Source organism: Triticum urartu, chromosome 4A, assembly GCF_056163025.1.
Source record: "Triticum urartu cultivar PI428250 chromosome 4A, HENAU_Tu73, whole genome shotgun sequence".
In the NCBI taxonomy this organism is placed as follows: Eukaryota; Viridiplantae; Streptophyta; class Magnoliopsida; order Poales; family Poaceae; genus Triticum; species Triticum urartu.
In genome coordinates this window covers 380,441,563-380,455,578 of record NC_141876.1, presented here as the reverse complement: position 1 = coordinate 380,455,578, position 14,016 = coordinate 380,441,563, and the positions used below count along the sequence as shown (strand labels likewise).

Here is a 14,016-nt window from a genome sequence, read left to right as displayed (position 1 = left end):
ATAGATCACCCAGATTGCGCCGCCTGTTACTTCGAAACCCTAGGTCTCACGGATCAGCAGCAAGGCAAGTAACACTTTGATCATACCTTTTCTACAACCCATGTTTTATTGCATTAGATCAATCCTCTCACATTGCATGATTAGGATCTAATTAAATTGTGGGATGGGAAGTAGATGAGGTAGTACCTATTACCTGTTTATTATGAAACCTTTGGGAGTTACTTCTACGTTTGCTTATTATGCCATGCTATGCTAGTAGGCGTGGATTGGGTGAGTGATATCCATGACAGATGTGAGTTGATAATTTTAATGGTTTATCTAAGGTGGCAACTTAAACACACATCTGGGTGGATTGAGGCACCTGATGTCTATCAGGACTTGAATGTTTTTTTTCGGACCGCCACCCAGGCTCAAAGGGATCATAAGATCTTTCATGCTAGAAACTTCCGTGTGCAGCCACAAGCCATTATGGGCTCTGGCATAGTTGACTAAGTTGTGCGAACTCTTACGGGATGGACTAGCAGATGTAGGGGTTGTAGGTGGTACGGTCTACCCCACATGTAAGGTGCTAGCGCTTCTGAAAGACTGTGTCTCGGTCATCCGTCTTCTCAAACACCATGTAGTGCGAGAAACCAAACGGAGGCGATCGAGTCTTGTGGGGAAAAGTGCGCAAACCTCTGCAGAGTGTACAAACTAATCATGATTAGCCATGTCCCCGGTTATGGACATCTTGAGTATCTAGTACTTGAATATCCAGTGAATCTCAACATGTTACTTCTAATTAATGTTGTTGGGTTTTAATTGTTCATTTAATTGGGATCAGAATGCTGTCAACCATTCTCGATGTTTAACAACTACCATGATAGTTAAATAAATTTATTCCTTTGCAGTAGGGAAAAACTGGCTTTACGCAAAACTGTAACCATAGAGCTTTCCACCAGCCAAATATGCATATAGTATAGCTGTTTCATTCCATTACTCTCTATGTGTTACATTGCCAGCATATTCCATGTGCTGACCCGTTTTCGGGCTGCAACTTCTCATGTTGCAGACTTTTCAGACGACGAGTAAGGTGTTTTTAGGTCATGGCCCTATACTCAGTGATGACGTTGGAGTTGATGGACCCATTTATCTTCCGAGTCTTCCGCTGTTATCGTTATTAGATGGCCTTAAGCCATATTTATGGTAATAAGTTCTCTTTGAGACAACGATGTAATAAGTGTGTGATTGCCACTCTGCTATAAATCCTTCGATGTACTGTGTGGTGTCAGCATTACTGATCCAGGGATGACACCCGAGCACAGTAGACTTGATCCATTTGGGTCGGGTCGCTACAATCTTTCACATCGCCGGGTCTGGATGAGCAGAGTAGCAAGCGACCCTGGATGCCTAAGATGGAGTTCCCTAAGTTTGACGGCGAGAATGTACGCATATGGGTGGACAATTGTGAAGCTTATTTCCTGCTATATCAGATTCCCGAATCCTTCAAGCTAATGTCCGCATCCCTGCACTTGCAATGCAATGCCGCTCACTGGTTTCAGTCATATAAACTGACAGAATACTGCAGTACTTGGGAAAAAATTTGTACAGCAATTACACAGGAGTTTGAGGTCAATGTACACAGAACTTGCATGAGAGACTTGCTGATGTTGCGCCAGCACGGCACGGTTCAGGAATACCGTACTGCATTCCATCAGATTGTGTACCAAGTTCGCATGTATGAGGGCAATCTCAGTGAAACAATGCTGGTCACACAATTTGTGTTGGGACTGAAGGAGGAACTGAGAGTTGCGGTTGAAATGCAATTGCCCAATACTGTGACTAGTGCCTGTGAATATGCTCTGGTGCAGGAGGCTTTGCTTGATCGGGCCAAACAAGGGAACAACAAGCTGGCTCGGTCTGCAATGTACACTAAACTGCAACCACGCACAGAGCAGACTCAACGACCTCAGCTAGCTGCCGGAGATATGTGGAAGGCACGCCAGCTGAAGGACTACCGGTGACAGAATGGACTCTGTTACAGTTGTGGCGACAAGTTCTCACCAGGTCATGTTTGTGCTAGCAAACAGGTGGCCCAGATCAAGGCCCTGAACATGGCTGAAGGGGCCACTCAGTTGACTGATGCAGTCTTGGATGCAATAGCTACACAGGAGGCGGTTGAGGAAGCTGCTGCATATCTTTCAGTCAATGCCCTAGCAGGAACCACAAATACTAAAACCATTCAGATTAGAGCTTTGGTAGGAAATCACGTGATGCTACTGTTAGTTGACTCAGGCAGCTCTTATACTTTTCTGGATCAACAGTTGGCAGACAAACTGAAATATCCAACAGTACCCTTACCTCAGCCTATGACTGTGAAAGTTGCAAATGGGGAGAAATTGCAGTGCACCCACATGGTGCAGGGACTGAATTGGTGGACGCAGGGGCATACCTTCTCCACAGATATGAGAGTTCTGTCATTGGGGGGCTATGATGCCATACTTGGGGTGGATTGGCTCTCACAATGGAGTCCAATGACATGCCACTGGGAGGAACAATGGATCCAGTTCCAAGGTAAAGCTACTACAGTCACACTGCAAGGTCTGAAGATACAACCAGTAACTCAACTGCAAGAGTTGACAATGGATCAAGTGGTGAAGTGTCACAAAGAGAATGATATTTGGACCACTGCAGTGCTATCTGTCCAAACAATGCCATCTGTATCTCCAACTCCAGAATGTATTCAGGACACCATAAACTCTTTTGCTGATATATTCCAGGAGCCCAAAGAATTACCACCCCATAGAGAGTTTGACCATGCTCTCTACTGCCCAACACTACGCCGGTGAATGTCAGGCCTTACAGGTACTCTCCCCTTCAGAAGGATGAGATAGAAAGACAAGTCTCTGAAATGCTAGCAGCAGGAATTATCTCTCCCAGCATGTCCCCGTTTTCCTCCCCAGTTCTGTTAGTGAAAAAGAAAGATGGAACTTGGCGATTCTGTGTGGACTACAGAAGGTTAACTGCAGTGACTGTTAAGAACAAGTTTCCTATGCCAGTTGTGGATGAGCTGTTGGATGAGCTTGGGGTACCAAATGGTTCACCAAACTAGACCTCAAGGCCGGATATCATCAAATCAGAATGGTAGAGGCTGATGAGCATAAGACTGCTTTCAAGACCCATTTTGGACAGTTTCAATTTAGGGTCATGCCATTTGGTCTATCAGAAGCACCGGCAACTTTTCAGTGCATTATGAATTTCATATTTGGTGGATTAACAAGGAAATTTGTTTTGGTTTTCATGGATGACATATTGGTCTTTAGCAGAAATTTGGAAGATCATAAGAAACATCTACAACAGGTTTTTCAAATTTTGAGAGAACACCAACTCTATGTCAAACTCAGTAAACGTTCTTTTGCCCAACAGCGGTTAGAGTATTTAGGCTACATTATTTTTGACAAGGGTATGGCCACTGATCCAAGCAAGACAACCGCTATGGTCAACTGGCCAGTTCCTACTACAGTCACTGAGCTCAGAGGATTTCTTGGACTCACTAGTTACTATAGGAAGTTTGTGCAACATTATGGGATTACTGCCAAACCACTTACCAACTTACTGAAGAAGAAGGCCCTTTAATGGACGGCTGAAGCACAAACTGCCTTTGACCTTCTCAAGCAGGCTATGACTTCTACTCCAATCTTGGTATTACCCGATTTCAACAAACCTTTCTGTATAGAAACAGATGCTTGTCACTCTGGTATTGGAGCAGTTCTTACACAGGACGGACACCCTGTGGCCTACTATAGCAAGTCTCTAGGGCCAGCCAATCAGAAATTGAGCACTTATGAGAAAGAATTTCTAGCTATTATCATGGCCATTGAGAGGTGGAGATGCTACGTTTGCAGGGGCCCATTTATGATCAAAACCGACCACAAGAGCTTATGTCACTTGGAAAACCAAGCCCTTACTTCAGATCTTCAGAAAAAGGCTATGATGAAACTAATTGGGCTCAAATTCCAGTTCTAGTACAAAAAAAGGGCGAGGACAACAAGGCCGCTGATGCTCTATCTAGAGTGGGCCATGTGTTCGCCTTACCTGCAGTCTCCTCAGGTCAGTCTGTCTGGATTCAGGAAATACTCAACTCTTATGAGATTTATTGCAAGGCTCAACACCTCCTACAGAAACTGGTGGTCAACCCTGATGAAGAACCTGAGTTTTCTTTGGAAAAGGGTCTCCTCAAACACCAGGGTAGAATTTGGGTTGGGGCCAATGCAGGTTTGCAAAAAAAAAAATCATTGAAGCACTCCACTCTTCTCCTGTGGGAGGCCACTCTGGCAGTCAGGCCACTTATGAGAGAGTGAAGAAATTATTCCACTGGTATGGCTTAAAGGAAGCAGTGGCAAATTTTGTGCAACAGTGCCAGGTTTGTCAACAACCCAAACATGAGCATTGCAAGTATCCTGGCTTGCTTTGTCCATTGCCTATTCCCAAAGGACCCTGGGAAGATATATCCATGGACTTCATCGAAGGATTACCCAAATCATCTAGATATTCAGCGATCCTGGTAGTTGTGGACAGGTATACAAAATATAGTCATTTCATTGCTCTCAAACACCCTTTCACTACTGCTCAGATAGCACAAACATTTCTGCTCCACATTGTTAAGTTGCATGTCATGCCCTATACAATTACTTCCGACAGAGACTAAATATTTACAAGTCACTTCTGGAAAGAGCTGTTCAGGTTGTGGGACCAAACTACTAATGTCCACTACCTACCGCCCCCAAACTGATGGGTAAACCGAGAGGGTTAACCGGTGTTTAGAGATGTATTTGAGATGCACAGTTTCTGAACACCCACAACAATGGTCTCAGTGGCTTCCCCTTGCCAAATTCTGGTACAATTCATCTTACCACTCGTCTCTGGGCTGCACTCCTTTCGAAGCTATTTATGGTCATGAACCAAATTTGGGACAGTTACCTCAACCCTTGCAAGCCACACATCCTGATCTGCACAGTTGGCTGCAAGAGAGACCACTATTCTGAGTTCCTCCATCAACACTTGAACAGATCCCAAACAAAAATGAAGTCTGATGCTGATAAGAAGAGGTTTCCTAGGGAATTTACAGTAGGAGAACAAGTATTTCTGAAGCTGCAACCATATGCTCAAGCATCCGTGGTCAATCAGCCTTATCCCAAACTGGCAATGAAGTTCTTCGGGCCTTTTGAAATACTGGAGAAGATTGGACCCTCTGCTTATAAACTGCTCCTCCCTTCAGGTAGCCTTGTGCATCCAGTTTTCCACACATCTCAACTGAAACCTCATATGCCAGATCATACTCCAGTGTACAGTACTCTTCCTGAACCACCACTACTTGATCGAGCCGATTTGGTGCCTGAAGAAATTCTGGACAGGCGTTTGGTTAAGAAAGGTAATGCTTCTCTAGCTCAGGTTCTCATTCGTTGGACTGGTCTGCCCGCTTCTTCAGCCACTTAGGAGGACCATGACACAGTGAGGCAGCGATTTCCACTGGCTCCAGCTTGGGGACAAGTTGTTTCTTCAGGCAGGGGTACTGTCAGCGCTAGTGAGCTGCCAGGCGACTAACTGCAGCAGACCGGATTGGCTACAGGACACAGCATGCTTCGGGTAGGCTATAGTGTGCGTGTGGGCTGAGTGTGAGTATGTTGGGCTGACCGCTTCGGCTCAGGCCCATGTAAGCGAGAGATCATATAAGCTCTGTCTCCCTTTTGTACTGGGTATCGATTAAGAAAAGAAATGATTCCTTCTCCTACCTTTCTCCTTCTCCAAGTTGCCCCCCTTTTCCCCTGATCCCCAATTCTCCATCGCTACCCTAGGGATTGGGTATTACACTTCCCTGACCGCCGCTCTTCCTTGCCGCATCATATCCACATTGGAATTGATCTGAAAAAATAAGGTACGATTCAACCCATCCTCTACTGCTGCTAGGTATTCATCCACGTTGGAATCTATCTGAAAAAACTAGGTACGATCAAACTATACTGTTGCTAGGTACGGTCCAATCCATCATCCAGTGATGTTTGGGATGCAGCTTTCAACTTTTGGCCACGCAGTAATCCAACATATATTTTCAGGACCGGAGATGAATCTGTCCATTGTGGATGATGCAGCCGAGGAGGCGTACCATGTACCATTACTGTTTCAAGCAGATTGGATGGCCGTCTCTGTCAACCAACGACGGAGGTACAACAAAGTTGTTTACCTGCTCGGCACCATTCAATTTGTTTCACCGCTCACCTCTGTATCTAGAAGAATTTCCTAATTTGCATAAGTGTACTCATATAATTTATCTCTAATACACTGTCCAGATGGTTGATGCAAGCTCTGCAATTTTGTAATGAAGATTTGTGGTAACTGCATATATAAGTAAACTAGGATGGACTAATCTCTGTTTATCATTTTTATAACTTTATTAGAAAAAAGGCCCTCATGCACATAGTGGGAAGTCATGTACAACTGATATAGTTGATGTTTGAAAACAGTTGGTACAAGGTATGTGGCCTTTTGCATTTTTTCCAGACCTATTTTTTTCTGAATTCTGGTGAGCCGGTAAAGACAGTAGATCGAGATATTTCAGTCCCTACAGATGCTTTGTTTATTTGAGGATTAAGCCTTAAACATGTTCCAGTTTCCAGTCCGTTACATTTGATTACTTATTTATCGAGTTACTAGAAACTGTTTAGGCTTCCAATTTATTCTCAGTTATGTTGTGATGGGTTGCGCACGTGAATTGACATAAAAAACCACTTATTTTGATAAGCCAAAAGCATGTACATTTACTTTCCTATTATGGAAAAATCCAAACATCAATTTACTGGGTCAAAGAAACCATTCGATATATCAGTTTTTGTTGGTGTGGAAGGCAGACTATACAAAGTGTTCCCAGCTTATTATAATTTGGTATACTATAGATATGGCATGTGTGCGATGGCGGAAACGTCTTACCCTATCTTGGGCGACGTGCTACGTGTTATATAGCAGGCGCGCAATAACCCTGAGGCGCATACATGAGTTGGTTGAGAAGATAAGAGAGAATCGGGATACAACTTGAGGAGAAAGAAAAGCAAGAGATAGACTTGGTTACAACCGAATAGATATCATATCCTAGTTAAACTACCTCTGAACTATCTCTGAAGATCCTCTTCTGTCACGTATGTGCCATGTATGTTTAACATCCCCCCTTAATCACAACTTCATCAAGTTGAGGTTATGTTTAAAATTTTCAAAGCTTCTCACAGGCAAAGCCTTTGTAAATCCATCTGCAAGCTGATCTTTGGAGTGGATAAAGCGAATATCAAGTTGCTTTTGAGCAACTCTCTCACGAACAAAGTGAAAGTCTATTTCAATATGTTTTGTCCTTGCATGAAAAACTGGATTGGCAGATAGATAAGTTGCACCGAGGTTATCACACCACAGATATGGAGCTGGTGTGTTCTTTATGCCCAGTTCTTTCAGCATGGACTGAACCCATATATTCTCAGCTGTAGCATTTGCCAGTGCTTTATACTCAGCCTCTGTGCTGGATCTAGAAACAGTGGCCTGTTTTCGAGCACACCATGATATTAAATTTGGTCCAAAAAAGATTGCAAAACCTCTAGTGGAGCGTCTGTCATCCAGGCATCCTGCCCAATCTGAGTCAGAAAAAGCACTAACAAGATTTGAAGATGACTTGCTGAAATCTAGACCAATGTTCAAAGTTCCTTTGACATATCTCACTATGCGTTTTGCAGCAGTAAAATGGACATTAGTAGGTGCATGAAGAAACTGGCACACTTTGTTAACAGCAAAAGATATATTAGGTCTAGTCAAAGTGAGATACTGAAGTGCTCCTACCAAGCTCCTGTATTTTGTGCTATCTTCTGGACTCAAGAGATTTCCTTCTGTGAGAGACAGCTTTTCTGAGCTAGATAATGGAGTAGGTGTTGGCTTACAGCCTTGCAGACCAGCCTCTTTTACCAAATCAGCTGCATACTTTTCCTGAGAGAGATGAAGCCCACTTGCATGTTTCTTCACCTCAATTCCAAGAAAATAGTGCAAGTCACCAAGGTCCTTTGGAGCAAAATCTTCACTCAAATCTTTTAACAGTCCTGTGATTGCTTACATTGATGAGCTTGTCACAATGATATCATCAACATATATCAAAACACATATGCATGTGTTGGACTTGTTTTAAATGAACAAAGAAGTGTCAGATTTGGATGGAATAAAGCCAAGTGCTTGCATTTTATGACAGAGATGAGAGTACCATGCTCTCGGTGCTTGCTTCAATCCATAAAGTTCCTTGTCCAGTTTGCACACATAAGAAGGGGAATTTTTGCTTTCAAACCCAGGAGGTTGCTTCATGTACACTTCCTCTTCCAAAACACTGTGAAGAAACGCGTTCTGAACGTCTAACTATCTAAGACTCCAGCCCCTAGAAATAGCAATAGACAAAACAAGACGGATGGTTGCAGCTTTAACAACTGGACTAAAAGTATCCTCATAGTCAATACCATACCGTTGTTTAAATCCTTTTGCAACGAGTCTAGCTTTGTAACGGTCAATAGTTCCATCAGACTTTCTCTTGATCCTGAATACCCACTTGCAATCAATTAAATTTTTACCTTGCTGTGGAGGAACTAAGTGCCATGTCTTATTTTTCTTTAGAGCTATGTACTCTTCATTCATCGCTTTCTTCCATTTCTCATCACCAAGTGCTTCTTCTAAAGTATGAGGTTCACCTAGTTCACCTGTAGAACAAACCATGCCATATTTTGTTACACGTTTGTAATAAACAGGTTGTATTACTCCCTTTTGTAGTCGTGTACGCCGAGGAGAAGTGCCCAGATTTTCAGCCACAGATGATCCCACAGCTTGAACATGAGTTTCTGTAGGAGCCGATCCCGAGGACGATCCGCGTGCAATAGCAGCAGATTCTGTCCCGCTTGGATTTTCTGTGGCAAGTGGTAGCGGCTGCCCGTGTGCAGAATCTGCAGAGGATCCCGCCCCAGCAGCAGGTTCATCATTGCCACATGATGGCGAATCGGCCTCGGGTGTGACACCGGTCGGGTGCATGCGCGAATCAGCGCTGGATCCCGCGCCAGCTTTGGGCCCCGCACCGGTCGGGCGGACCAAGTGGCGCCGCTTGTAACACACCGGTTGGCCGGTGAAGCGTGCGCCGCCTGCGTCAACCGCGGGCTGACAAGTGGCGGATGACGGTTGGTGCGGAGGTGACGACGCGCCGCATCCCGTGAGCGGTGGCCGCGTGGAGCGCGCCTGGTTCGAGGCGGGCGTGCGCGCTACTGGCGCCCCTGACGCGTCTGCCGCCGCTGATCCCGAGGCGGATCTGATACTCTGCATGCACAGGCGAACGGATCCCGAGGAGGATTTGTCTCCAGATTCCGGGCACATGAAATATGGCGCTGGTGGAGGATTTTCTTCACCATTTTCTTCCCTGATTTCGCCATTTGCCTCGCTGCTTTCACAACACCACAAGGCTCATGCATATCATCAGTAAGAGGGTTAGTCAGTAGTTGATCATCACCATTGTTTCCCCCTTGATCAACACCGGGGAGATGAGGAGGCAAAAGAAGGATCTCTTGGCGAAGAAGGGCACCGGCGTTGGGGTGAAGATCAGCAAAAGGAAATTTGGTTTCATCAAAGATAACATCGCGTGAGATATACACACGACCAGTGGCAACATCGAGGCACTTGACACCTTTATGTTGGGTGCTATAGCCTAGGAAGACACACTGTTTTGAGCGAAACATGAGCTTTCGAGTGTTGTATGGGTGAAGATTGGGCCAACAGGCACACCCAAAAACACGGAGAGATTTGTAGTCGGGTTTAACATGGAAGAGTCGTTCTAGTGGTGTTTCATTGTTGATGACACGACTAGGAAGCATGTTTATGATGTGGTCTGCTGTGAGGGAAGCCTCATCCCAGAACTTGAGGGGCATAGATGCGCCAGCTAGAAGGGCTAAACCAACCTCAACTATATCTCGGTGCTTGCGTTCAGCAGAGCCGTTCTGTTGATGAGCGTGAGGGCATGACACATGATGTGATAGGCCAAGGTTTTGGAAGAAGGAATTTAATTTTTCATATTCCCCTCCCCAGTCCGACTGGACAACAATGATTTTACTATCAAATTTTCGTTCAACGAGAGCTTGAAAGTTTTGAAGACTTGAAAAACATCGGATCTTTTCTTGAGAAGATAAATCCAAGAAAATTTGCTGTAGTCATCTATGAAGCTCACATAGTAAGTGTGTCTACCAACAGAACTAGGAGCAGGGCCCCATACATCAGAGAAGATTAATTGCAAGGGTTTGGTAGAAACACTAGTGGATATGGGATAAGGCAATTGATGACTTTTGGCACATTGACAAGAATCACAAATAGTTTCACGATCACGCTCACCAACAAACGGGAGCTTATTTTTCCTAAGAAGTTTTTCAACTAAAGAGAAAGCAGCATGTCCTAATCTATCGTGCCACCGTGTTGATGAGAGTTTGGCAGCACCATAGGCTTGTTTATTTAATCTTCTACGCTCCGGAATCAACGGGTAGAGCCCTCGAACACATCTACCTCGATAGAGCACTTTCTTCGTTGCCTGATCCTTGATCAAGAAAAAATGAGGATGAAACTCAAGGAAGACATGGTTGTCAATGGCAATTCTATGAACAGAAAGAAGATTCTTGTCGGCACTAGGAACTAGCAAAATTTTCTTTAGATGAAGTTTACGACGAGGGGTACTAAAAAGTGAGTGACCAACATGACTAATCCTCATACCTTCACCGTTGGCGGTGTAGATGTGATCCTTGCCCCGGTATTTTTCCTTCATGGTGACCTTCTCGAGCTCGTTGGTGATGTGGTTGGTAGCCCCACTATCAATGTACCAGTTTGTGTCAATGTCGTAGGAGCCATCCGCAGCCGCAGCAACCTTGTCCTCGTCTTGGGAGGAGTCCTCATCTTCACCATAGCAGTACCACTAGTCCTTGGCTGTATGCCCAAGCTTGCCACAGATCTGGCAGCGGGGCGCAGACCGGCTGGAGCCGCCGCCGCGGCGAGGCTGGGAGTTGATGGAGCGGCCGCCGCGAGAGTTGGAGGAGCCACCAGTGTTGATGTTTCCTCCTGACCGCCCCTTCTTGCGGGGAGATCCACGCGAGCAAGAGCCACCACCACGGCCGCGAGACGCGGCGTTGGCCGAAGACTTGAAGCCGCTGGAGGAGCCGTGGAACTGCGCCATGCGCTGATCGAAGTTGCTCAGCATGGCAAAGAGCTCGTCGAGGGTGACGGACATGACGCGGGCGTCGAGAGCGGAGACGAGCGGCTGGTAGTCGACGTCGAGGCCATGGAGGATATACGAGATCAACTCGTCATCCTGGATGGGTTTTCCGGCGGCGGCGAGTTCATCGGCGAGGCCGTGCAGGGAGGCGAAGTAGGAGGCAACCGATTGGTTGCCCTTCTACGCGTTGATGAGTGCAGTCCTGATGTTGTTGACGCGGCTGAGGGACTGGGACGAGAACATGCCTGCCAAGGCCACCCTTGGATAGAGTACTCAGCAGATAGCCAAGCACTTGTTGATCCTCCCGGACCCAAAGTGGGTGGAGAGGGTTGGGCTCAGAGGACTCCTTGCCGTCCTTGTCCTTGGTGACGTGGAGTCGGGCCGGCTCCGGCGCAGTGCCGTCGACGTAGCCGAAGACACCGGTGCCTCGCAGGTGGGGTGTGACCTGCGTGCGCCACAACACGTAATTCGTGCGGTTGAGCTTCTCGGTGACCTGGCCATTGAGGCTAGGTTGAGCTGCGCCAGAGGATGAGACATGTCTATGCACTAGATGCAATCGGGAGGCTAGATTAGAAGAGGAAGGCTCTGATTACCATGTGCGATGGCGGAAACGTCTTACCCTATCTTGGGCGACGTGCTACATGTTATATAGCAGGGGCGCAATAACCCTGAGGCGCATACATGAGTTGGTTGAGAAGATAAGAGAGAATCGGGATACAACTTGAGGAGAAAGAAAAGCAAGAGATAGACTTGGTTACAACCGAATAGATATCATATCCTAGTTAAACTACCTCTAAACTATCTCTGAAGATCCTCTTCTGTCACGTATGCGCCATGTATGTTTAACAACATGTGTAGTTTTTTTTGTTAAATCTTCCACCAGAAATGTTATTTCAGAAGGTTGGTGCTGACACCCAATAAGATCCTCCTAGATCGGCTCTCTATCTAGCACATTACTCGGTGGATATGACAGGCAACCTTCAGTTTCAAGGAGAGTACCTTTTTGGCATGTTGCTATTCTTATAAAGAGTAATCTCCCATTGCACCTAACTTGCATAGGATTGTTGGATCATCACAAGATTTCCTTTATGATTACGGACGTAACTTTTATTACCATAATTCATCAACAATCATGCATTGATCCATTGGTAAACATATTAGATGAAAAAACTGTTATAGGCTCACTATATACGTGAACAAATCTAGAGCCTATGGAATATTGAATGGTAAAGAGGGATTTATTATTTCACTTTACATGACACTGTTGGGACATACCCGGTCCGGCGATGAACGCCGAGTAGCCTCTAGCGACACGAACACCGGACGAAGAAAAAGAGGACACAGGACACAAGAAATTTTCCCGGCCGGCGCATGAACGCCGCCGTGGGCGCACGAACGCCCCAATCTTTTCTTTGTATTCACAGACTACATGCTCGGCAACTCTACTAGAGCACAACGGATTACATGGCAGTCTTATAGCCCAGCTAACCCAACGCCTGAGCAACCCATTCCAGCGAGTTACGCGCACGCACGCGTGAACTCCACAACGGGCTTCCCTCGCATGATCCGCATGACTCAACCCACGTCTTGATGCTTCTTCACAAGACCCGGCCAAGCCTGCATGTATCTAGCCTGCACGTACTAAACTGACTAACCAACACATGCAACTCCACATCCGCTGCTACAGGCCTAGTACTACCACCACGGGCACACACATGCCAAACACACCACGCACGTAACGTGGTTTACTCCAACATACTCTCCCTAAATCACGATCTCGCCGTCGCCGGAGTTGTTGCAGTTTCTGTCAATATCGTTGTCATGGCCGTGGCCTAGCCCGCGGATCTGACCCGACACATCGACGCCGGTCGCACCGCTATGAACCCGACCTGACGCACTGACACCGGTCGCACCGTGCTCCGTCACGACCCCGGCAACATACGCCGAGCTCCTTCTCCGCCGGCGATACACGCCTGACGTCCCTCTGCGCCCTGTACGTCCCACGTGCACCCGACGCGTCTGATCGCAACTGTGCGTCCCGCACGTCCCGCACGCACCCAACGCGCCCGACGAGTCCGACCGCACCCGTGCGTCCTGCACGTCCCGCGCGCACCCGACGCGCCCGACGAGCCCGACCATACCAGACGCTCACCGCGCGCCACGGTCCCGACGCGTCCAGTGCGCACCCATAACACGCACCGGTCGCGCCAGACTCGCCACCACGGCTTATTGCCCTGCACCGCTACGGCCTCAACCGCAACGCAGCATCTCCATGCCGCCATGCCGCTGTGTGTCGATGAAGCCGCCACCACGCATGTCCTCCGCGGCCTCCTCACCGCGCTGCGCACCTCCATAGACCGACAAACGGCCCGAAGTTTCACCACGCAGCCGCCGGCGAACGCCGCCACCGCCGGCACACCTCCGGCAAGGAGACGACACCCAAGATGAACCAGCTCATGATACCAATTGTTGGGACATACTCGGTCCGGCGATGAATGCCGAGTAGCCTCCGGTGACACGAACACCGGACGAAGAAGAAGAGGACACAGGACACAAGAATTTTTCTCGGCCGGCGCATGAACGTCGCCGTGGGCACACGAACGCCTCAATCTTTTCTTTGTATTCACAGGCTACATGCTCGGCAACTCTACTAGAGCACAACGGATTACATGGCAGTCTTATAGCCCAGCTAACCCAACGCCTGAGCAACCCATTCCAGCGAGTTACGCGCACGC

The 14,016-nt window shown here is 47.1% G+C and overlaps 1 protein-coding gene and 1 pseudogene across 1 annotated transcript; one reads left to right on the top strand and one right to left on the bottom strand.

Annotated features, from left to right (window-relative positions):
* Positions 1–1,394: 1,394 nt before the first annotated feature.
* LOC147975907 (uncharacterized) lies at positions 1,395–2,003 on the top strand. Its single transcript, XM_087520640.1, has one exon. It carries the CDS (start codon positions 1,395–1,397, stop codon positions 2,001–2,003), a length of 609 nt encoding a protein of 202 aa, XP_087376766.1.
* A 9,244-nt stretch (positions 2,004–11,247) lies between these two features.
* Positions 11,248–11,386, bottom strand: LOC125555124 (small nucleolar RNA Z247; annotated as a pseudogene).
* Positions 11,387–14,016: the final 2,630 nt, after the last annotated feature.

Bases quoted from the DNA above. Each gene is read 5' to 3' on its own strand.
- LOC147975907 (XM_087520640.1), top strand. From the start codon at position 1,395: ATGGAGTTCCCTAAGTTTGACGGCGAGAATGTACGCATATGGGTGGAC.